Source organism: Pristis pectinata, chromosome 32, assembly GCF_009764475.1.
Source record: "Pristis pectinata isolate sPriPec2 chromosome 32, sPriPec2.1.pri, whole genome shotgun sequence".
NCBI classification, from domain to species: Eukaryota; Metazoa; Chordata; class Chondrichthyes; order Rhinopristiformes; family Pristidae; genus Pristis; species Pristis pectinata.
In genome coordinates, this window is record NC_067436.1 from 20,942,251 (window position 1) to 20,966,726 (window position 24,476).

Genomic DNA, 24,476 nt, shown 5'->3' on the forward strand with positions numbered 1-24,476 from the left:
ACCATTCTGTGCTCCCTTGAAACTCACTGGGGCCATTTCCCACACTCCCTTGAAACTTAGCAGGGCTCCGTTTCCTGTGTTACCTTGAAATTCACTAGGGCCCCATATCCCATTCCACCTAGAAACTAACTGGGTCCCCGTTTCACATTCTCCCTTGAAACTTACTGGGGACCCCTTTTCCAAAACCCCTCTTTAAACTAACAGGGCTCGATTTTCCTTATTCTAAACTCACCAAGACCCCCAATTTCTGTTCTCCCCTCAAACCCACTGGGTTCACTGAATTTTAATAGACTATTGTATAACATAAAAGAAAAAGTGAATTAATATTGTGTTGGGGTATTAATAGGAATAACATCCAATAGTCTGGAAGATCGACCTCTCCAGCACCACCAATATCTTGAGTGTGCCAGATTAACAGGGTTTCTGTATGTAGTGTCATGCTGCATTTACTATTTTTTCCAAGTATTAAGGTCTCAAATGAAATGCAAAGGTGAATTTTGACCAATCAATATCTGATCCATTCCAACTTACTTCAGCATATGAGTCATCAAAGTTCTACCTGGTGTTGAAATAACAAAATTATTGAATCCCTAATTCTGTACTCTCACATTTTGGTGATTCACAGAAACTAGGACACTTTAAAGCTCTAATCAGAAAAACTGCATCTGGTACTACTTTAAATTAGGGATCAGTAAAGAAATTCTCTGATGAATCGGCAGATACCAACCCATTTTTAAATGTTCAATTTGGGAAGAAAATGTGCTGCACTTTACCAGGCATCTTGAGCAACAAAAATTACAATCCATGTGTTTATTGATAAGGATATCTAAAGAATTTCCAGAAAACAGCCCAGCAGTGATGTTACATCATTAATAAAAAGGCAGCTGTCAGTCAATCGCACAGCATAGAAATCTTTACCTACACTATAAATGAGCAATATCACAACAATCTCCCTGACAAATGATTTGAAACCTGATCAAATCTGGTTGAATACTTGTGAACTATGACTGATTCTGTGTTACTTTTGACGTTACTATACCTGGTTTGCATGCAGATCTAGCACATCAAGGTCAGTCAGATTCTCCAGATTTGAAATATTCTTGATTCTGTAAAGTGATAAAAACATGTATTTACTACCTGAACTGGTTAAAAAAAATATAATTCTGGCACGTACATTTAGAGAAGCCCATCATATCTGACTTTTCACTTCTTCTTTGCTGAAGCATCATTGCCCCTAGCTGCCGGCCACTCCCGAGTCTTGCCCAAGTTTAAATCCGCATTTTGCACCTGGAGAGTGCCAGCAGGGTGTTTGCATCACTGGCACAAATATTGAAATCAAAGAAAAGACTCAGGAACACATTCTGAGAATGAAAATAAAGGTAACAACTGCTGGCATTAATTCCAGAAAAGTTAAACAAGAGTTGTCCACATCTCATTTAGGATTAACTAACCTATAGCTCTTTTATGAAACCTATTTTAGAAATGAAGAGCAAGCAACAAATTGCTGGAGGGACTCGGTAGGTCGAGCAGCATCTGTGGAGGGAAAGGAATTCTCACTGTTTCAGGTTGAGACCCTGTATTGGGGCAGAGTGGAGAGGGAAGGGAGCTGGTATAGAGGAGAGGGGGAAGGTTGAGACAGGCCAGTAGGCGACTGGTGGACCAAATAGGGGTGACGGATGATGGGCAGATAGAGCCAGCTGGGGGGACAGGGTAGAGTGGAATTGGGAGACAGAAGTAGAGGCAGGTGAAGCAGACAAAGGGAGGAAAAAGGGCAGATGGAACCAGGTGGGGGCAAGGGAGGGTGAAGGTGGAGACTGAGGCTGCAGCTGGATGGAATCAGGATGGGGGGGGGGGGGGAGAGCGCAAGAGGGGGACGGCGTGAGAGAGTGAGTGTGTGTTCCCCCAGCAGCTTGTTTATTGTTCCAGATTCCAGCATCCACCATCTCTTGTGTTTCCATTAGAAATGAAGAAGTGACCATATGGCTATAAATAACAAAGCCTGCTTCTTTTATCATAGTCCTGGGGATTGGCACAACGAGGAAGAGTTGTATAAAGTTCCAAGGTACCCTTTGAGCAGTGAATTGGATAACCAGGACTAGAAAGTTATAATCCTGTTAGCTCTACCTGAAGGTGATGACAGACAACCAGTGACTTCACTGTTCCACTTAATAACACAACATACAGTAGAACAGTACAGCACTGTACAAGCCATTCAGCCCATGATGTTGTGCCAAACTTAATGCCAATTTATACAAAATATCCTCCTTCTGTGTATCATCCATATCCCTCCACTCTATTCATATTCATGTGTTTATCTAAAAGCCTCTTAAACTCCACCAAACTGCCTGCTTCTACTACCCCTGATAACCTATCCCAGGCACCTACCACTCTCTGCATAAAAAACTTGCCCCTCACGTCCCCTTTAAACTCCACATCCCCAACTTTAAAAGCATGTCCTCTGGTGTTTGACATTTCTACCCTGGGGAAAGGATTCTGATTGTATACCCTATCTGTGCCTCTCAATTTTAAAAACCTCTATCAGGTTTTTAAAATTGAGAGGCACAGCCTCCGACACTCTAGGGAGAACAACACAAGTTTGTCCAACCTGTCCTTATAGCTCAAACCCTCTAATACAGGCAGCATCCTGGTGAACCTTTACTGCACCCTCTCCACAGTCTCCACATCCTTCTTATAATGAGGCAACCAGAACCGCATACAAGTGCAGTCTGACTAAAGTTTTACACAACTGCAGCATGACTTCCTTACTCTTATACTCAACACCCCTGCCAATGAAGGCAGGCATGCCATACGCCTTCTTTATCACCTTATCCACTTGCATAGCCACTTTCAGTAAACTATGGACTTGGAACCCAAGATCCCTCAGTATTCTCAATGCTATTAAGGGGCCTACCATTAACTGTATACTTTGTCCTTTCATTTGACCTCCCAAAGTGCAACACCTCACACTTGCCCAAATTAAACTCCATCTGCCACTTCTCTGCCCATATCTGTAACCGATCCATATCCTGCTGTATTCTTTGATAGTCCTTTACACTGCCCACAACTCTACCAGTCTTGGTGTCACCTGCAAACTTGCTAATCCTAAAATCTATAAATTTCAGACACTTCACATCATGATTAAAAATCTTAAAACAAATATAATGAATATTGAATTAATAAATTAGTTTTGCACTTCAAACTGTGCAACATTTACCTCAGCCTGTACAATCTCATGTAATTCCTAATTGCTTACTCTACAGAATCTTCACTCTGTATTTCTATCAGATTTACACTCCAGTTGCTCCAATTTCAACCAAATGTACCTTCAATTTTTAAAATTAGGTAGTCATGATCACAACATCAACTTAAGTATAGGGAAGAAGCATATTTTACAATTAACACAGAATTACTTCTTCCCCCTCTCCCCACCCCCGCCCTCCACCTCATTTGGAAACATGTATAAGAGATGAGGCCATAGGTTTAAAGAAAGAAGTACGAGAGATAGAGGGGATCTGCAGAAAAATTGTAATCACCCTCTGGATGAAAACTATTCAGAATGCACTACCTGAGAAGGTCATGGAGGCAGATACTGTCACGACATTTAAAATTAATCTGAATGAGCACTTGAATCACCCATGATAGAAGGCTATAGTCCAAGTGTTGGTAACTGGATGAGTATAGGTGGGTACTTGATGGTTGGTACAGACACGATGGGTCGAAGGGCCTGTTTCTGTGCTGTATGACTCTATAATACAAACTCCTTTTTACCAGTCTGATATACAATGGATGACCAGGCCTGGGAGCTCAATATTCCGGATGACAAAAAAAAAGGAAAGAAGGTGGGTAGCATTGTTAATCAAGGAAGGTAACAGTGCAGTGCTGAGTAGTAGTGGGCGTTATGGATAGCTCTGTGGAACCAGCTTGGGTGAAAATAATTAATAGCAGAGGATAGAAGATATAGGTGGAACCATTCTCTAGGACCCCAATAGGATAAAGCATAGCTAGTGAAATACCAAAGACATGCAAGAAGGGAACTTCAATTATCACGAGTGATTTTAAACTGCATAATTAAACTGGCAAGAATATTGTGGGAAAGGAATTTTTGGAGTGTGTCAGGGATCCATGGGCAGGCACGGTAGTGTAGCGGTTAGTGTAACGTTTTACAGTTCCAGTGACTGGGGTTCAATTCCCGCCGCTGTCTGTAAGGAGTTTGTACATTCTCCCCGTGTCTGTGTGGCTTTCCTTCGGGTGCTCTGGTTTCCTCCCACATTCCAAAAGACATACGGGTTAGGAAGTTGTGGGCATGCTATGTTGGCACCGGAAGCGTGGCGACACTTGCGGGCTACCCCCAGAACACACAATGCAAAAGATGTATTTCACTGTGTGTTTCGACGTACATGTGACTAATAAAGATATCTTATTTCTTGGAGCAGTACCTGGGAACAGGCTATTTTAGAATGGGTTGCATGTAATGTGGTAGCAATAATAGCAGATGCTATGGTTAAAGATCCCTTAGGGAGTAGTGATCACAATATATAGTAGAATTCCAGGTAGAGTTTGAGGGTGAACACCCAGGGTCATAAGAACATAAGAAATAGGAGCAGAAATAGGCCATCTGGCCCGTCGAGCCTACTCTGCCATTCAATAAGATCATGGCTGATCTGGCCATGGACTCAGCTCCACCTACCTGCCTTTTCCCCATAACCCTTAATTCCCCTACTATGCAAAAATCTATCTAACTGTGCCTTAAATATATTTAATAAGGCAGCCTCTACCGCTTCCCTGGGCAGAGAATTCCATAGATTCACTACTCTCTGGGAAAGGCAGTTCCTCCTCATCTCCATCCTAAATCTACTCCCCCAAATCTTGAGGCAATGCCCCCTAGTTCTAGCCTCACCTACCAGTGGAAACAACTTTCCTGCCTCTATCTTATCTATCCCTTTTATAATTTTATATGTTTCTATAAGATCCCCTCTCATTCTTCTGAATTCCAGTGAGTATAGTCCCAGGCGACTCAAACTCTCCTCATAGGCTAACCCCCTCATCTCCAGAATGAACCTGGTGAACCTCCTCTACATTGCCCCCAAAGCCAGTATATCTTTCCTCAAGTAAGAGACCAGAACTGCACACAGTACTCCAGGTGCAGCCTCACCAGTACCCTGTACAGTTGCAGCATAACCTCCCTGCTCTTAAATTCAATCCCTCCAGCAATGAAGGCCAACATTCCATTTGCCTTCTTGATAACCTGTTGCACCTGCAAACCAACCTTTTGCGATTCATGCACAAGCTCTCCCAAATCCCTCTGCACAACAGCATGCTGCAATCTTTCACCATTTAAATAATAATCTAATCTTCCATTTTTCCTTCCTAAATGGATGACCTCGCATTTACCAACATTGTACTCCATCTGCCAGACCCTTGCCCACTCACTTAATCTACCTATATCTCTCTGCAGACTCTACGCATCCTCTGCACAATTTGCTTTTCCACTCAATTTAGTGTCATCAGCAAACTTAGATACCCTACATTCGGTCCCATCTTCCAATTCGTTAATGTATATCATGAACAGTTGCAGGCACAGCACCAATCCCAGCGGCACCCCACTCACCATCGATTGCCAACGAGAGAAGCACCCATTTATCCCAATGCTCTGTCTTCTATTGGTTAACCAATCCTCTATCCATGCAAATACATTACTTCCAACTCCATGCATCCTTATCTTATGGATAAGTCTTTTATGCAGCACCTTATCAAATGCCTTCTGGAAATCCAAGTATATAACATCCATCTGTTCCCCTCTATCACTGCACTCATTATATCCTCCATACTAGTGTCCTCAATTTAAATAAAGGCAACTACAAAGCTACAAAAAGAGTTGTCTGGATGGAATAGACAAAGAGGCAGAAGGACAGGACAATGGATAAGCAGTGGCAGAAACGTGGCTGAGGAGTTGGTGCAGGGAACATGGTTTCAGATTTGTGAATCATTGGGATCTCTTCTGCCGAAGGTATGGCCTGTACAAAAGGGACGGGCTGCACCTGAACTGGAGGGGGCCAATATTCTTGTGGACAGGTTTGCTAGAAGTGTTGGGGAGGGTTTAAACTAGTTTGACAGGGGAATGGGAACCAGAGTGATAGGTCAGAGATTGGTTCATATAGTATACAAGTAGATGCAGCATGTAGAAAGACTGTGATGAAAGATGGGCAGTTGGAAGGGCAAAATTGCAGTCAGTTGGATGGGCTGAAGTGTGTCTACTTTAATGCGAGAAGTATCAGGAACAAGGGTGATGAACTTGAAGCACGGGTAAGCACATGGAACTGACATTGTGTCCATTACAAACAAGGTTCCTCAAGGAAGGCTCATTCAGAAAGTCAGGAGGCATGGAATCCAGGGAAACTTGGCTGTGTGGATTCAGAACTGGCTCACCCATAGAGGGTGGTTTAGATGGAGCGTATTCTGCCTGGAGGTCAGTGACCAGTGGTGTTCCGCTGGGATCTGTTCTGGGACCCCTGCTCTTTGTGATATTTATAAACAACGGATGAGGAAGTGGAAGGGTGGGTTAGAAGTTTACAGATGACACGAAGGTTGGTGGTGGTGTGGATAGTGTAGAAGGTTGCTGTAGGTTACAACAGGACATTGATAGGATGCAGAGCTGGGCTGAGAAGCGGCAGATGGAGTTCAACCCGGATAAGTGTGAAGTGATACACTTTAGAAGATTGAATTTGAAGGCAGAATACAAGGTTAATGGCAGGACTCTTAGCAGTGTGGAGGAATAGTGGGACCTTGGGGTCCACGTCCATAGACCCCTCAATGTTGCCGCGCAGGTTGATAGGGTTGTTAAGAAGGCGTTATGGTGTGCTGGCCTTCATTAGTCGGGGTATTGAGTTCAAGAGCCGTGAGGTAATGTTGCAGCTCTATGGAACTCTGGTTAGACCACACTTGGAGTATTGTGTTCAGTTCTGGTCGCCTCATTATAGGAAGGATGTGGAAGCTTCAGAGAGGGTTCAGAGGAATTTACTGGGATGCTGCCCAGATTGGAGAGCATGTCTTATGAGGATAGGTTGAGCGAGTGAGGGCTTTTCTCTCTGGAGTGAAGGAGGACGAAAGGTGACTTGATAGAGGTGTATAAGATGATGAGAAGCATAGATTGAATGGACAGTCCCAAAATGGCTAACATGAGGGGGCATAATCTTACAGAATCAGCCCAGGGAGACGTTGGAGCAGCAGGTCCCTCACAGGTACGGGCAAACTATTTAAAAGGCTTGTGTGTTTCCTGTGTTTTTGTGGGCTTTTTTGTTCTTGCAGAATTTAGAAGGGCCAATAAGAAGGAGGTCGTGTCAAGTGGAGTGGCCATTTTGGAGCGGCCATTGTCAGAGTAGACAGTGTCAGTTTGAGTGGCTTTGGCACAACAGGCTTCGGCAAGAGGCGGAGGCCATCTGCAACAACACTGGTGAGTAGCCGGTAAGTAAAGTTTTACTGTTATTGTTATAACTTTTAAGTAGACTACAGCTAGGTAAGAAAAAAATAGTTCAGATGGAGGGCAAGGCAATGTGCTGCAGCTGCATGATGTGGGAGCTAGTGGACCTTGCTGTGGTGCACGGTGACCACATCTGCAGTAAGTGCTTGAGGCTGGAGGAACTTTGGCTCTGAATTGATGAGCTGGAGTCACAGCTTCAAACACTGTGAAGCATCAGGGAGGGAGAGAGTTATGAAGATGCTGTGCATCGGGAGGCAGTCACCCCACTTAGAGCATGTACTTCTAGGGTCCAGGAGGCAGATAGATGGGTGACTGTCAGGGGAGAGAAAGAGAAAGGGAACAGGCAGTCAGAGCAGATGGCCCCGGAGGCTGTTCCCCTCAAAAAGAAATATTGCGCTTTGGATGCTTTTGAGGGGGATGACCTACAGGGATCAAGCGGCAGTAGCCAGGTCTCTAGCACTGGGACTGGTCCTGCTGCTCAGAAGGGAAGGGAGGAGAAGAGGAGGGCAATAGTGATAGGGGACACGATAGTCAGGGGAACAGACAGGAAATTCTGTGGACATGAGCGAGAATCCCGGATGGTATGTTGCCTCCCAGGTGCCAGGGTCCAGGTGGTCTCTGACCAGGACCACAGCATTCTTGTGTGGGAGGGAAAGTAGCCAGAAGTCGTGGTACATGGTACCAACGACATTGGTAGAAAGAGGGATTAAGTCCTGAAAAGTGAGTTTAGGGAGTTAGGCAGAAGAACAGGACCTCAAGGGTAGCAATCTCAGGATTGCTGCCAGTGCCACGTGATAGTGAAGGTAGGAATAGGAGGAGATGGCAGAGGAATGCGTGGCTGAGGAGTTGGTGCAGGGGGCAAGGTTTTAGATTTTTGGATCATTGGGATCTCTTCTGGGGAAGGTGGGACCTGTACAGATTGGATAGATTACACCTGAACTCAAGGGGGACCAATATCCTAGCTGGCAGGTTTGCCAGAGTGTTTCGGGAGGGTTTAAACTAGTTTACAAGGGGGATGGGAAGCAGAGGGATAGGTCAGTGCAAGAAGTGCATGAAGTAAAGCCAGATCTAACATATGGAAAGGGTTTGAGGAAGGAGAAGCAGAGTATAGGGTATAAAAGTAGAAAGGTGGATGGGCTAAAGTGCATTTACTTAAATGCAAGAAGCATCAGGAATAAGGGTGATGAATTGAGACCTTGGATAAATACACGGAACTATGACATTGTGGCTCTTACTTGGACTTGGCTGTCACCAGGGCAGGAATGGATACTGAATATTCCTGGATTTCAGTGTTTTAAAAGGGATGGGGGAGGGGGGAGGGAGAAGAGGAGGAGGGGTGGTGCCACTGGTCAGGGATACTATTACAGCTGCAGAAAGGGTAGCAGGATCCTTGCTAGTCAGTATGGGTGGAAGGAGCAGCTACTCTACGGGAGTATTCTATAGGTCCCCCGGTAGCAGCAAGGATACTGATGAGCAGATCGGGAGGCAGATTTTGGAAAGGTGCAAAAATAACAGGGTTGTTATTGTGGGAGACTTCAACTTCCCAAATATTGATTGGCACCCACTTAGTACCAAAGGTTTAGACAGGGCAGAGTTTGTTAAGTGTGTCCAGGACGGATTGCTGTCACAGTATGTTGACAGGTCAACTAGAGGGAATGCCATATTAGATCTAGTATTAGGTAATGAACCGGGTCAGGTGACAGATCACTCAGTAGGTGAGCATTTGGGGGACAGTGACCACCGCTCCCTAACCTTTAGCATTGTCATGGACAAGGATAGAAGCAAAGAGGACAGGAAAATATTTAATTGGAGAAGGGCAAATTATGAGGCTATAAGGCTAGAACTTGCGAGTGTGAATCGGGATGACATTTTTGAAGGGAAATATACTATGGAGATGTGGTCATTATTCAGGGATCTCTTGCAGGGTGTTAGGGATAAATTTGTCCCGGTGAGGCAGAGAAAGAATGGCAGGGTGAAGGAACCATGGGTGACAAGGGAGGTGGAACATCTAGTTAGGAGGAAGAAGGCAGCATATATAAGGTTTAGGCAGCAAGGATCAGATAGGTTTCTTGAGGAATATAGGGTAGTAAAGAAGAGAACAAGAAGGGGCTGAGGAGAGCAAGAAGGGGACATGAAAAGGCCTTGGCGAGTAGGGTTAAGGAAAACCCCAAGGCATTTTTCACTTATGTGAAAAGCAGAAGGATGACAGGAGTTAAGGTAGGACCGATTAGGGATAAAGGTGGGAAGATGTGCCTGGAAGCTGTGGAAGTGGGTGAGGTCCTCAATGAATACTTCTCTTCAGTATTCACCAAGGAGATGGGCCTTGATGACGCTGAGGACAGTGTTGGTAAGGGTCAAGAGCATGTTGATATCAAGAGAGAGGATGTGTTGGAGCTGTTGGAAAATATTAGGACAGTTAAATCCCCGGGGCCTGACAGAATATTCCTCACCTGCTTCGTGAGGCGAGGGAGGAGATGCTGAGCCTTTGGCTAGGATCTTTGAGTCCTCGTTGTCCATGGGAATGGTACCGGAGGATTGGAGAGTGGAAAATGTTGTCCCCTTATTCAAAAAAGGTAGTATGGATAGCCCAGGGAATTATAGACCAGTGAGCCTTATGTCTGTGGTGGGCAAGCTGTTGGAAGGATTCTTAGATATAGGACCTATGGGCATTTGGAGAATTAGGGTCTGATTAGGGACCGCCAGCATGGCTTTGTGAAGGGCAGATCATGTCTCACAAACCTGATAGTGTTCCTTGAGGAGGTGACCAGACAGATTGATGAGGGTAGTGCAGTAGATGTGATCTACATGGATCTTAATAAGGCATTTGACAAGGTTCCACATGGTAGGCTTCTTCAGAAGGTCAGAGGGCATGGGATCCAGGGAAGCTTGGCTGTGTGGATTCAGAATTGGCTTGCCTGTAGAAAGCAGAGGGTTGTGGTGGAGGGAGTGCATTCAGATTGGAGGGCTGTGACTAGCGGTGTCCCACAAGGATGGGTTCTGGGACCTCTGCTTTTCATGATTTTTATTAATGATTTGGATGAGGGGGTAGAAGGGTGGGTTGGCAAGTTTGCAGACAACACAAAAGGTTGGTGGTGTTGTGGATAATGTGGAGGACTGTCGAAGATTGCACAGGGACATTGATAGGATGCAGAGCTGGGCTGAGAAGTGGCAGATGGAGTTCAATCTGGAGAAGTGTGAGGTGGTACACTTTGGAAGGACAAACTCCAAGGCAGAGTACAAAGTTAATGGCAGGATTCTGGGTAGTGTGGAGGAGCAAAAGGATCTGGGGGTCCATATCCACAGATCCCTGAAAGTTGCCTCACAGGTGGATAGGGTAGTTAAGAAAGCTTATGGCGTGTTAGATTTCATAAGTCGTGGGATCAAGTTTAAGAGCTGTGAGGTAATGATGCAGCTCTATAAAACTCTGGTTAGACCACACTTAGAGTACTGTGTCCAGTTCTGGTCGCCTCATTATAGGAAGGATGTGGAGGCGTTGGAAAGGGTGCAGAGGAGATTTACCAGGATGCTGCCTGGTTTAGAGAGTGTGCATTATGAGGAGAGACTAAGGGACCTAGGGCTTTACTCTTTGGAGAGAAGAAGGATAAGAGGAGACGTGATAGAGGTATACAAAATATTAAGAGGAACAGATAGAGTGGACAACCAGTACCTCTTTCCTAGGGCACCAATGTTTATACAAGAGGGCATGGCTTTAAAGTAATGGGTGGGAAGTTCAAGGGAGATATCCGAGCAAGGTTTTTTACCCAGAGAGTGGTTGGGGAATGGAATGCGCTGCCTGGGGCGGTGGTGGAGGCAGGTACGTTGGTCAAATTCAAGAGATTACTAGATAAGAATATGGAGGAATTTAAAATAAGAGGGATATGTGGGAGGAAGGGGTTAGATAGTCTTAGGTGAGGTTTAAAGGTCAGCACAACATTGTGGGCCGAAGGGCCTGTATTGTGCTGTACTGTTCTATGTTTTATAATTTTAAGGTGGTTGGAGGAAAGTTAGGTGGGGTATGTCAGAGGTACATTTTTTTTTTACACAGAGACTAGGGGTGTGTGGAACACACTGCCCGCAGAGGTGATGAAGGCAGATACATTAGAGACATTTAAGAGACTCTTTAGATAGGCACATGAATGATAGAAAAATGGAGGGTTATGTGGGAGGGAAGGGTTAGATAGATCTTAGAGCAGGATAAAATGTCAGCACAACATCGTGGGCCAAAGGCCTGTACTGTGCTGTAATGTTCTATGGTTAAACAGCTAGTTCATAACATTCAGCAGAAATGTATTCCAATTGGAAAGAGAAATTCCACGAGAAAGATAAACTATCTACAGGGGTCAAAGAAAATATTAAATCAAAAACTACAGCATGCAAAATGGCAAGGGCTACTAGAAAGACTAGAAACTTTATAGGAAACAGCAGCAAGACACTAAAAAGTTAATGAGGGAGAAAATTGATCACAAGATGGCAAAACTAGGGAATTAATAATAGGAAACAAGGAAATGGCAGATAAAATAAATCAATACTTTGCATCAGGCTTCATGGTGGAGGACACTGCAAATGCCCAAAGATATCTGATTGGATAGTTTCTATTGAAGGGACAAAATTATTACAATCACTATGATAAGGGACAGGTATTGGAAAAGCTAATGGGACTAAAGGCAGATGAGTCACCAGGTCCAGATGGCCTGCACTTGAGAGCTAAAATAAAAGCAGTTGAAAAGATAGTGGAGCCACTGGTTGAAGTGTTTCAAAACTTACTAAGTTCCAAGAAGGTACCAATGGACTGGAAAACCATAAACGTGACTTCTTTTTTTAAGAAGGGAGCAAGGCAAAAGGTGGGAAAATACAGGTCTGTTAACATCTGTTGTTGGCCAGATGCTGGAGTCTATAATCAAGGAAGAAATAGGTAGTCATTAAGAGAAGCTTAATGTAATTAAATCAAGTCAACATGGTTTTATAAAAAGATCAACAAGTTTTCTAGAATTCTTTGATGATGTGACAAGCAGAGTTGATAGAGGGGAATCTTTAAACCTAGTGTATTTGTATTTCCAGAAGACATTTGACAAGGTGCCACATAAAAGGCTGCTGTACAGAAGCTCATGGTTTTGGGGGAAGTGCATTAGCATGGATTGAAGATTATCACATAGAAAACAGACAGTCAGAAAAAAAACATGTATTTTTCAGGCCAGAAGGACGTACAGCAAAACTCCAATAACCCATCATCCAGTTATTTGGAAATTCTGATGGTTCAGCATCCGGCTCACCAGGGCCCCAATTCCTACACTGCCTTCAAACTATCCTGGTTCCACTTCTCATGCTCCTTTGAAACTTACCAGGTTCACTGAAAAATTTACTATACCACTATACTGTGTAACATCTGAAAAAAGTAAATTAAAAGTGCTTGGAGTTTAATTGGAATAACATCCGATTGTGCAGAAAATCTGCCAGTCCGGCATTTATCCGAGACCTGTTTATTGGTCCTGGAGCCAAGTTCCTTGGCAATTAAAACACTGATATTCTTCCTCCCCATACATTTAACATCTAATTCAAGAAGCTTACTAACCTCATCCTCTGTCAAAATAGACAGAGGTCTTCCTTTTCTTCCCTTCTTGCTATTACACATGCAAGGATCAAGATTAACCAAACTGTCCTCTACAAATGTAAAGAACTGCCCTGTAACATGACTGGAGTAAGAAACTGAGAAGAGGATGATTCCACCACTCCAGTCACCAAAATCAAGGAAGTAGGATGAAGGGGAGCATCGATAATGAGTAGCTATCATTTAAGATCTTATGTCAATGAGATTTATGAATGGACTTAGCTGCTTCCCACTCTGTTCCAACCTCATCTTAAAGCATATTTGAAGATCTGTGTCTGTGATCGACAAGCTGTCAGTGTTTCAATGCTCATTGTGGGCACTATCCAGGGTGGGCTTCGACCACCAGCTAACATACGTCACTCCAATGGCGTGATGTTCTGGAATTCAACATAGATCTCCAATCACTCAAAAAGCTATGACCTTCAAAATAAATAATTATTATCAGTTAATCTGTCATCATTCCACTACTTTTTTTTAAACCACCCTGGGACTTGGCTTTTGGTTTTATATCAGATTTTTAAAAATGATTCAACTACAAAATTATCCACAATTCACAACAACTAAACAATTTTAAAGCATTTCCTCCAATTTATGTTTTCATTTTCGCATCCTTGTGATTTATTTCTACACCTTTCCAGATCAGCATGGGACTTGAGTTACCTCAGTATCTGTCACATTTAGTGATACTACACTGAATGATCAGTTGTCACCTAGCTAGGAGAGATTAAATATTCATAGGGGAAAGAGTCAAAGTCAGGGGCACTATTTCTTTCAGTGAAGTCAATAGCACTATTGTTATCTGGTAATTAATCATGCTAAATTCTGAAAATATTTTTTTAAATGATCAGTCAGAATACACATTAAATGTAGGTAGCATTTACACAATTCAAACCTCAGCAACTGTATCTTGAACTGTTCTAACAATAATAAGATTTGACACCCAGGATTTGTTAAATTATTCAATGCAGGATAGCTTGTTATAAAGATCCATTTTGTGATATCTTACTGACCTCTTGTGGGGAATACCGGAACGTTCTGGAACTTTTAACTTAATAGATAATTTAGAACTAGAACTAGGTTATAGTACAAGAATCTAATGAAAGTGAAGGCTGAAGGCTGTCAGCAATGGCAACTACACTCTCAAAGGATAGCTACCAACACAGACATCCTGTGATAGCCAAAATATCCCTCATCGGGAGGGTCTTAGGGTCCTCTGCTTCCTTCTGAAACAAAGATATAACCAGTTCTCCTCCACTAACACCCTCATACGCCAAGAGGAACAAAGGACTAGATGAAAAAACACCAAAATGCTGGAGGAACTCAGCAGGCCAGGCAGCATCCGTGGAGAAAAGCAGGCGGTCAACGTTTCAGGTCAGGACCCTTCTTCAGGACTGAAGATAGGAAAAGGGGAAGCCCAACATATAGGCGGGGGGGTGGGGGGGGGGGAAACAGAGCAGTGATAGGTGGACAAAAGAGGGGAGAAAGGGTGGGTACAGGTGTGATAGGTAGATGCAGGTAAGGGATAGTGATAGACAGATGCCGGGGAGGAGGGGAGATCCACCAGGGGATGGGTTAAAGGTATGGAGGCAGGTGCCCCATGGGGGGGAGGGGAGAATAAAAATAGGTGAGGAGAAAAGAGAGGTGAGGAAAGGGAAGAAAAGAGGCATGGTGGGGGGAGGGGGGGTTTGGTTTACTTAAAGTGGGAGAATTCAATGTTCATGCAGTTAGGCTGTAAGGTCCCAAGATGGAAAATGAGGTGCTGTTCCTCTAGTTTTCCCATTTGGACTTCTGGCAGTGGAGGCCGAGGACTGACATATCAGTGATGGAGTGGGAGGGAGACTTGGAAGTGACTGACAGCAGGGAGATGCAGGTCACAATTATAAACGGAGTGCAGGTGTTCTACGAAACGGTCACCTAGTCTGCATTTGGTCTTGCGGGTGTAGAGGAGGCCACACTTGGAGCACTGAATGCAGTAGGTGATATTAGGGAAGGTGCAGGTAAATCTCTGTCTCACCTGAAAGGACTGCCACCGACTTTCACTCTGCCCACAAATTCACCTGGACTACCTGACACTTCTCTTTCTTTTCTCAATGTCCCTGTCTCCATTTCAGAAGACAAACTAGCCATCGATATCTACTATAAACCCACCAACTCTCACAGCTACCCTGATTGCACTTCTCCCATCCTGCCTCCTGTGACCCCACCCCTTTTTCTCAGTTTCTCCATCTCTGCCCGATCTGTTCTAAATATGCGGCTTCCTGCTCTAGGATTTATGAAAAGTCCTCCTTTTCCTGCAAACGTGTCTTCCCCTCTGCCGTAGTTGATGGAGCCCTCACACACATTGCTTCCATCTCCTACACGTGTCCTCTCAACACCCCTCCCCACTATACGGAAGAGAGATGGAGTTCTTTTGGTCCTCACCTTTCACCCCACCAGCCTCCGCATCCAGCATATCATCCTTCGCCATTTCCACCAGCTCCAATGTGATCCCATCTCCAGTTACATCTTCCTCTCATCACCCACCACCCACCCCTCCATCCTTTCTACTTTCCACAGGGATGACTCTCTCTGTGTCCGCTCACCCCTTCCTCTCACTTTTCTCTGCACCACAGAAGGTGCAAAACTTGTCCCTTCACCTCCTTCCTCACCACCATCCAGGGACATAAACTGCCCTTCCCAAGTGAGGCAGAGATTCACCTGCACCTCCTCCAACCTGATCTATTAGATTTGGTGCTCATGTTGTGACCTCCTCTATGTAGGCGAGACCAAGCATAAACCAGGTTACTGTTTTACGGAAAACAAGCACTCTGTACGCAACGGTGAAGGGTCTCGATCTGAAACGTCGACTGTCCGTTTCCCACCACAGATGCTGCCTAACCCGCTGAGTTCCTCCAGCATTTTGTATGTTACCCTCTTCAACTTACGGCTGCATGTCATGTCAACTCCCCTGCTCATTCCTACACTGACTTGTCTGTCCTTGGCCTTCCCCACTGCCAAGGAGTGGCCAAACACAAACTAGATGAACAGCACCTCATATTCCACTTGAGTAACTTACAACACAGTATGAACATTGAATATTCCAGTTTCAGGTAGCCCACACCCACTGTATACCTTTCCCACTCCCCCAGTCCTCATAGGTTCTCTCTACCTTTGATCACCTTTTCCATCCATTCCCCCCCTCCCCCCGGCTCCATCTGGTCATCAATTCCCCCTCCCCCTTCAGCTGGTTCCACATCACCTGCCAGCTCCTGTCTTACCCCTCCTCCACACTGGCCTTCCTTCCTCTGCCTCCTCAGTCTGATACAGGGTTCTCAACCTGAAACTTCGACACGTCCCTTTTGCCTTCCCAGATGCTGCTTGACCCACTGAGTCCTCCCAGAAGTTTATTTTTTGCTTTGTTACATAACTTTTGTATAATTCAATCTTCCAGGTGAAAAGGAGGAAGCAGTAATTCTGTTTTGGAATGAAAAGCTGTGATTAAAATATCTTGGAGAGTGGTGTAAGAATACTGGTTTAATAATTTAGCAAAATGCCCCATGCCACTTCAGAAGCTTAATCTAAACAAACGGACAAAAATCAAAGGACAACAGTGGGACCAAACGCCTACCTAGGGTTGAATATGCTTGCCACTCTCCCATCCCACTCTGACCTACATCTCTGTGGCCTCCCCCACTGTTATAACAAGGCCCAAAGCAAGCTTGAAGATCAGAACCTCAGGTTGCTGCCTTCCAGACATAATACTGAAGTCTATAACTTACCACATTCGATGCTGCAACAGGGAACTTTTCCTCCCTGATGTCAAAGATCGCAACTCAAACAGCTCTTGAATTCGAATACTCTTCCTGACTACCTTCCACCACCCCCACAATTCTACCCTTTGCTGTTTTCACTATTCCTTCTGATCTTCTAACCTCTGATCAGTCCTCAGCCTCATGCCACCCTCCAGATACTCATCTCAATGAATTCTGAGCCCGACGTGACATTGAACTTCTTCTCTCCTCATTTCTTTAGCCAGAAGGCTGCACCCCAAATCCAAATCATTCCGCATTTTCAAAATCCCCAATCCACCTGAACCCCTTCCTCTGGCCTCTTACTTTTTGCAGATCTATTCAGTGTTAACTGATGTGATTTTTCTGCTACCCCTCACTCACTCCCTTTAACCTATCCCATTCTGAACTTGCAGCATTCTGCTCACTCAGAACTAAGTACTGTTCCTGCCCTGTACAGCCCACATCTACCTTCCATCCAAGATCCACAAGCAGGAACATACAGGCAGACCCATTGTTTCAGTCTACTCTTGTCCTACTGAACTTATTTCTTCCTACTATGACTCCATCCTTTCTGCCCTGGTCCAGTCCCTTCAAACTTACGTCTGCGATACTGCTGATGTCCTCTGCCAGTTTAACAGTTTACAATTCCCTGATTACAAGTGACTTACTAACAGAATCACTGTTGTGTTAAGAAATTGTACATAAACCCTGTATTGTGGGACTGAGGGCAGAGTGTACTTGGGAACTGCTCCCTAAGTGCCTCTCCCACACTGCGTGGTAAAGACATCTAATAAACCCAAGTTGTGTCACCAAATTTGGGACTAAAGACTCCTCATTTAAAGATTCCTCCAACAATATCACTATTTCTTCTTCACTGGTGGATCGAAATCCTGGAACTCCCCACTTAAGAGGATCTTCACCACATAGATTGTGTGGTTCAAGAAGGGGAAGGTGGGTTACCACCATCTTCTCAAGTACAACTTGGGAGGGCAATAAATGCCGGGTAGCCTACAACATACATCTTATCAACGAATCAAACATGCATGGCCTATAGACTCAACCACAGGAACACCAAGCACCTCATAAATCTGCGGCATCACACTCCGGGAGAAAGCAGCAAATTTATGTAGTTAGTTATTGCAAACTGCAATGAACCAGAGTTGACTCATAATAGGAAATACCTCTTAAAAAAAAAGGTACTTCTAACCAATTTGCCATTTTTGAGGACTCCACTCAACCATTTCAATTCACTTCCTCCCATTCCTACTCAGAGTGTTACGAAGTTTTATGAGGAGAGTTTATGCAGACCCTTTACCATCACAGAGGTTATTCTAATTGTGCAAAATTACATAAAAAAGCCATTCAAAAATTCACATTTTTCCTTCCATTATGTTTAATCACTTGCTCTCAAATTCTTATCTATTTAGTAGAGATCGCTTATCTGAAATCACATTTTGCATTACATACTATGTTCTACAATACTGGGGGGGGGGGGGGGGGGGAGGGGGTGCAAGAAGACACCATATAAATGAAGGTCTTCTTTTCTAGTCACCATCCTAGACAGAAGCTGTCATGATTACAGTAGCTTAGAAACTATCAAGGTTCAAACAGCTTTTGATCATCTGTACTCCAGATAATCTTTGAATCCTACATCCCATCTCTAAATAGATATCAAGAGACTGAGAGCTTTGCATTGTGATAAAGCAATCTACTGCCTATATATACTAACAAGTATTTTGTACCTGTTCTTGCCCAACATAAGGACACGAAGTGACTTCAGAGAAGAAAGGCCTGAGATTTCCTCAATCTGATTGTTGTATAGGTCCAAAAAGATAAGCCGATGAAGATTGGAAATGTGCTGTATCTGAGTGATGAGATTGTGCTGGAAATTTAACAAGCGAAGTTGTTGCTCGCCCTCCAATATCGGACAAACAGTTAGATTTCGCCTGGTCAAAAATTAGAGATATAAAATTGCTGATGCAAGGTAATGAATCTTAGGTATCCAGTAAGTAAAATACTGCCTAGAAGAATAACTTCCGTTTCAACAAAAACTAGGTATTTAAAATAAACTTAAAATTGAAAGCTTAAATAAGTGATTATGTTAGCTCAGCTATTTGCTACTGAACATGCTAGATCATGACAAGTGTAATTTAAGATACATATATCACTAAGTGTTTTCCAAGGCTCTTTTGTATATGCTCTTCGTTTAGTGTATGGATTAATTTGCATTTTGTCAATGAAACAGAAGCTAAGGATTCAGAGTTTAGTCTTTGTGGTGGTTTATTCAAAAACAGTGCATATTGATAGGCTTGGTCTGCTTTTGTAAAATACTCATGTAAAATACATTTACTGGCTTTAATCCATTGTAGCTCCAAGAGGTGACTCTGTGGTAATGAGGAGATCTAGCAGCAAATATATCAGACTTGGATTTCAGTCATCATTAAGACACAACACAGGTGGAGCTTATTCCACTCCTCTCAATTCAAACTTGCTTTATTTGAATTGTCTGTTAACTTAAATTGTTTTTCAAGCAGGTAATGTTTCCTGGACAATTTTGGCTGCATTATTTAATTCAAATTATTAGATAAATTGATTTTTAACCAAAATTATCAGCAAAACACCATCAATCTATATACTGTACATGCATTTTTAGCATTCTTTTATGGTCATGAAATTAATTACATTGATATAAAAGCAAACATTCACATGAACCTCTTATCCTTAAGCAAAGAGCAGCATTTACATGCCCCCTCAAAATAAGTATGCATTTTGATCAGCATCTACAGGAGAGGGATGATTGCAACTCCCCCAAATTTCCAAAGGGTAAATATTAGTTCAGAACATGACAGATTCAGTATTAGGATTCTGGCATAAACTGTCCCAAAAGTCAGAAAGTCATTCTGTTGTACAGCACAGGAGGACCCTTCAGCCCACCATGTCCATGCTGACCTTTCTACCCATCGACACTAATCCTATTTACCCACACTAGGACCAGAGCTGATTCCATTACCTTCTCTGGCAGCAAGTTTCAGATATCAACCACACTCTGTATAAAAATACTTTTGCCTCAAATCCCCTTTAAAACTCCTTCCTCTCATCTTAAACCTATGCCCTCTAGTTTTGATATTCCAACCCTGGAGAAAAGATTCTGACTACTTACCCTATTTGTAGCTCTTATAAATTTATACATCTCTATTAGGTCATCCCTCAGCCTCCTTCGATCCAGGAAAATCAAGCCTAGCATATCCAATCACTTCCCATAAATAAAGTCCTCTAACCTAATCCACATCCTAATGAATCTCCTCTGTACTTTCTCCAGTGCAACCACGTCCTTCCTTTAGTGTGGAAACCAGAACTATACACAGTACTTCAAGTGCAGTCCAACCAATGTTTTATGAAGTTCCAACAAAATATCCCAACGTTTACACTCACAATGGCATCTGACATAATTGTAATGCTCTTTTTTGCCTCACACCTTTACCCCTATCATCTTCTTCTATTGTCCAACTGAGATTGCCCTCACCTAGAACCCAACCTTACCCAACGGGTCAAAATGATGAACTGTCTGCAGGACTTCTCCAGCTTTCTAACCACCAGTCCACATGCTTACTGTTTCAGGCCAAACCTGACTGTTTTCAACCTCAATATCCTATTCTATTCTAGACTGTCAACTTATACCTCTGCAATATTACTGTCTCTGCTTTTACCATAGTCCATCTGCTGTTGATGCCATCATCCTCCATTGCCCAAATGCTAAGAAAAAAAACTTTCCATCTTCCAAAATTATACTCACCTGTCTAAATTTAGTCTATCCGAATACTCTGCCCGCTGCTCAGGTGTGCGGTATACAACAGGTATTCCAGGTGTTGAAGGAAGCTCAGAGAAAATGACATTATCACCTGGGAGATAATAATAGGGCTGATGATATAGAAACCCTCAGAATACAGAAATAATCATCACATCAAAGTACTCCAACTAAATAAATAACAAGGATTCCAGGAATTAAAAAAATCACAGACCCCTGTTATCTGCTTCTACCATTCTACAAAATCATGGCTGATCTGTACGTTCTATTCATTTATCCCTCTCACAACCTTGAATACCTGTGTTTAAGAAATATACATGCAACCCAAGTTTAAAATGTTCCATTTTATATCATCCCCATGGCCCATTCACCAGCACCCCAACCTCAACAATTTGTGGATAGATTTCCATCTCCTTTGTGTGAAGAAATGATTGGAGCAGCATCCTTGAACAAATAGAACACAAGGCAAGAACATAAAATATAAAAGCAGACAAGATAAGGGCAAATCATTTGAGGTGGTATGTTTGAACTTTCAGAAGATCTTTGTGAAGAGATGTTCAAATAAAATCAGAGTGTGTTTGTTCTGGAGAGTAATCCCCAAGCATGGACTAAGGATAGGTTAACAAACACTGTTTTCTGTTTTCAAAGAAATGGGTCATTTTCAGGTTGGAGCTAACTTGTGGGGTGTCACAGGGATCGGTGCTGGTGACTTGGCTGCTCACAATCAAACATCAATGACATGGAAGAGGGGATTAAGTGCAATTTGATCAAGTGCACAACCCTCCCCACCATCGGTAGTATCTACAGAAGGCAGCATCCAGCATCAAAGATCCCCACCATCAAGACTATGACATCTTCTCGTAGCTAACATCGGGCAGGAGGTAAAGAAGCCTGAAGTCCCACACCACCAGGTTCAAGAACAGGTACTTCCCTTCAACCATTCCATTCTTGAACCAATTTGAAAAACCTTAATCACTACAGTTTAGCAACACTATGACCACTTTGCACTAAAATGGTTTTTGGGTTTTTTCCCCTCTATTCTTTCTTGTAAAAATTGTGTATAATTTATGTTTAATTTATGTTTTTCTTGTAAATGCTGCTTATACTACTATGTGCCTGAGATGCTGCTGCAAGTAGGTTTTTCATTGCACCTGTGCATACAACAATAAACTCGACCCAACTTGACTTCAAAATTTGCTGATGACACAAAGTTGAATGGCAGTGACAGCTGAAAGGAGAATGCAAGGAGACTTCAGGGGGATATGGACAGGGCCGATGCAATGTAATGTGGAAAATCCACTTTAGTGGAGAAAATAAAAAGGTGGAGTATTTCTTCAGTGGTGAGAGATTGAAAACTATTGGTGCTGAAAGACATCTGGTGCCCTTATACACAAATCACTAAGTGTTAAGCTGCAGGTAGCACAAGCAATTGGGAAATCAAACAGCACATTGGCCTTTATTGTAAGAAGATTTGAGTACAAGAGTGAAGCCATTTTGCTCTAATTCTATAGGGCTCTGGTGAGACCACACCTGGAATATTATGTGCAGCTCTGGTCTCCCAATCCAAGCAAATATTACTTGAGATAAAGGAAATGTAGTGAACATCCACCAGATTGATTTGTGGGACTCAAGAAATAAAGCACACTGAGTCGATGATGTCCTTACTTTGGAGGAATGAGAGGTGATCTCATTCTTTTAATCACACAAGGTTCTTATGGGGCTTGACAGGGTAGATGCAGTGATGATATTTCCCTTGACTGGGGTATCTAGAATCAAGGGTCACAGCCTCAATTTGGTCATTCAGGACTGAGATAAGATTTCATCCCCCAGAGGATAGTGAATTTTTGGAATTCTCTATCCAAGGGGATAGATTCATAGAGAATTACAGCATGAAAACAGGCACTTCAACCCAACTCGTCCATTCCAACCAAGGTGCTTGCTGAGTTGGGTCCATTTGCCTGCTTTTGGCCCATATCCCTACAAACCTTTCCTATCCTTGAACCTGTCCAAGTGTCTCCACCACTTCCTCTGGCAGCTCATTCCAAATACCTACCAGCCTCTGTGTGAAAAACCTGCCCCTCAGGTCCCCTTCAACTCTTTCCCATCTCACTGTAAACCTATGCCCTTTAGCTTTAGACTCCCCAACACTGAGAAAAAGACAATGACCATACACCTTATCTATTCCCCTCATGGTTTTATATATCGCTATAAGGTCACCCTTCAGCCTCCTTCGTTCCAGGGAAAACAGTCCCAGCCTATTCAATCTCTCTGGTCTTGGCTATATCCTTGTGAATCTTTTCTGCACCTCTCTAGCTTAATCACATCCTTCCTATAGTATGGTGACCAGAACTGCACTGTTCCCTGCAGCACATCACTGGTCACAGGGCTCCAATCTGAAAAACAACTCTCCACTACCACCCTCCCTCTCCTTTCACCAAGCCAATTTTGTATCCAACCGGCTAGATCACCCTGGATCCCGTGATCTCAGCTTCTGGACCAACCTACCATGCATGACTTTGTCAAAAGCCTTTCTAAAGTCCATGAAGACAACGTCTACCATCCTGCCCTCATTAATCTTCTTGGTCACCTCTTCAAAAAAACTCAATTAAATTCGTGGGACACAATTTCCACGCTCAAAGCCATGTTGACTATCCCTAATCAGTCCTTGCCTTTCTAAATGCAGATAAATCCTGTCTCTCAGAATCCCCTCCAGTAACTTACCCATGTTAGGCTCACCAGCCTGTAGTTCCCTGGCTTGTCCTTGCAGTCCTTCTTAAATAAAGGCACAACATTAGCCACTTTCCAGTCTTCCAGTACCTCATCCTTGGCTAAAAAAAGATACCAATATCTCTGCCAGGGTCCCAGCAATTTCTCTCTCTTGCTTCCCCCAACATTCCACAGTGCATTTGGTCAGGCTACAGGGACTTTGGTGGAGGCTCAATTGTGAGTGTATTCAAGACAAATATTAATAGATCTCTATGGAGATTGAGGGAATTGATGGACGTGGATTTAGCACAGGAAAATGGTGTTGAAGTAAAAGATCTTATTGAGCAGGCACAAAGGGCCAATGTTCTACTCCTCTTATGTTCTACAGCGGGGCAGTCAGACAAGGGTACAGTTCAAGATGGGGTCAATTCATGGAGACACAAGAGACTGCATCTGCTGGAACCTGAAGGAACTCAGCGGATCAAGCAGCATCTATAGAGGTAAAGGAATTTTCAACATTTTAGGTCAAGATCTTGTATCAGGACTGAGAGTGGAGAGGGAAGAGTCTATTTATGGTTTTTGACAGCTGTAGCAAAACTTCCACTCCTAATTCAGCCCACTTGAGATAAAGACTGTTATTTCATTTGACCCTTTTAAAACAGGAACATAATATCTTACGAACATCAAGTACCTGGTAAGTACGGCAAGGTTCCTTGACCATGAGATGGGGAAGGCACAGCACTTTGAGAGCCCTGTCGAGACCTGCATTTTGTTGAACTGGGACTATGTGATAGCACATCCCCAGCTGTTGTTCCCTTCGATAATGGTTCCGAGGAGTGGCGAAGTGAATCATCATGGCATGTTACTTCTGCGAACAACAAAAATGCAAAGTAGCATCTGCACAAGTACAACCTTCCTCCCCATAACCTGCTTCTCTGGAGGTCCAACAACTTACATTCAAATAATGACAAAGTCCCACATGAGAGGCTGGTCCAGAAGGTTAAGTCGCTTGGATTCAGGCTGAAGTAGTCAACATTGGCTTAACAGGAGAAGCCAGTGAGTGGTAGTAGATGGTTATCTCTCTGACTGGAGGCCTGTGACCAGTGGTGTGCC

The 24,476-nt window shown here is 43.4% G+C and overlaps 1 protein-coding gene across 3 annotated transcripts in view; it reads right to left on the reverse strand.

Annotated features, from left to right (window-relative positions):
- LOC127585322 (leucine-rich repeat-containing protein 49) overlaps nt 1-24,476 on the reverse strand; it is a 90,166-nt gene that overhangs the window by 51,045 nt on the left and 14,645 nt on the right. Inside the window, exons 4-7 of one of the 3 annotated variants that reach the window (XM_052042694.1) lie at nt 24,055-24,231; nt 20,646-20,751; nt 18,595-18,798; nt 1,040-1,106 (exon numbers count right to left, since the gene is read on the reverse strand). In XM_052042694.1, the coding sequence (XP_051898654.1) occupies nt 1,040-1,106; nt 18,595-18,798; nt 20,646-20,751; nt 24,055-24,231 (554 nt within the window). Of the gene's footprint in view, nt 1-1,039; nt 1,107-13,046; nt 13,081-18,594; nt 18,799-20,645; nt 20,752-24,054; nt 24,232-24,476 lie in introns of those variants that run through there. The other 2 variants (XM_052042695.1, XM_052042696.1) reach the window with 2 other exon arrangements.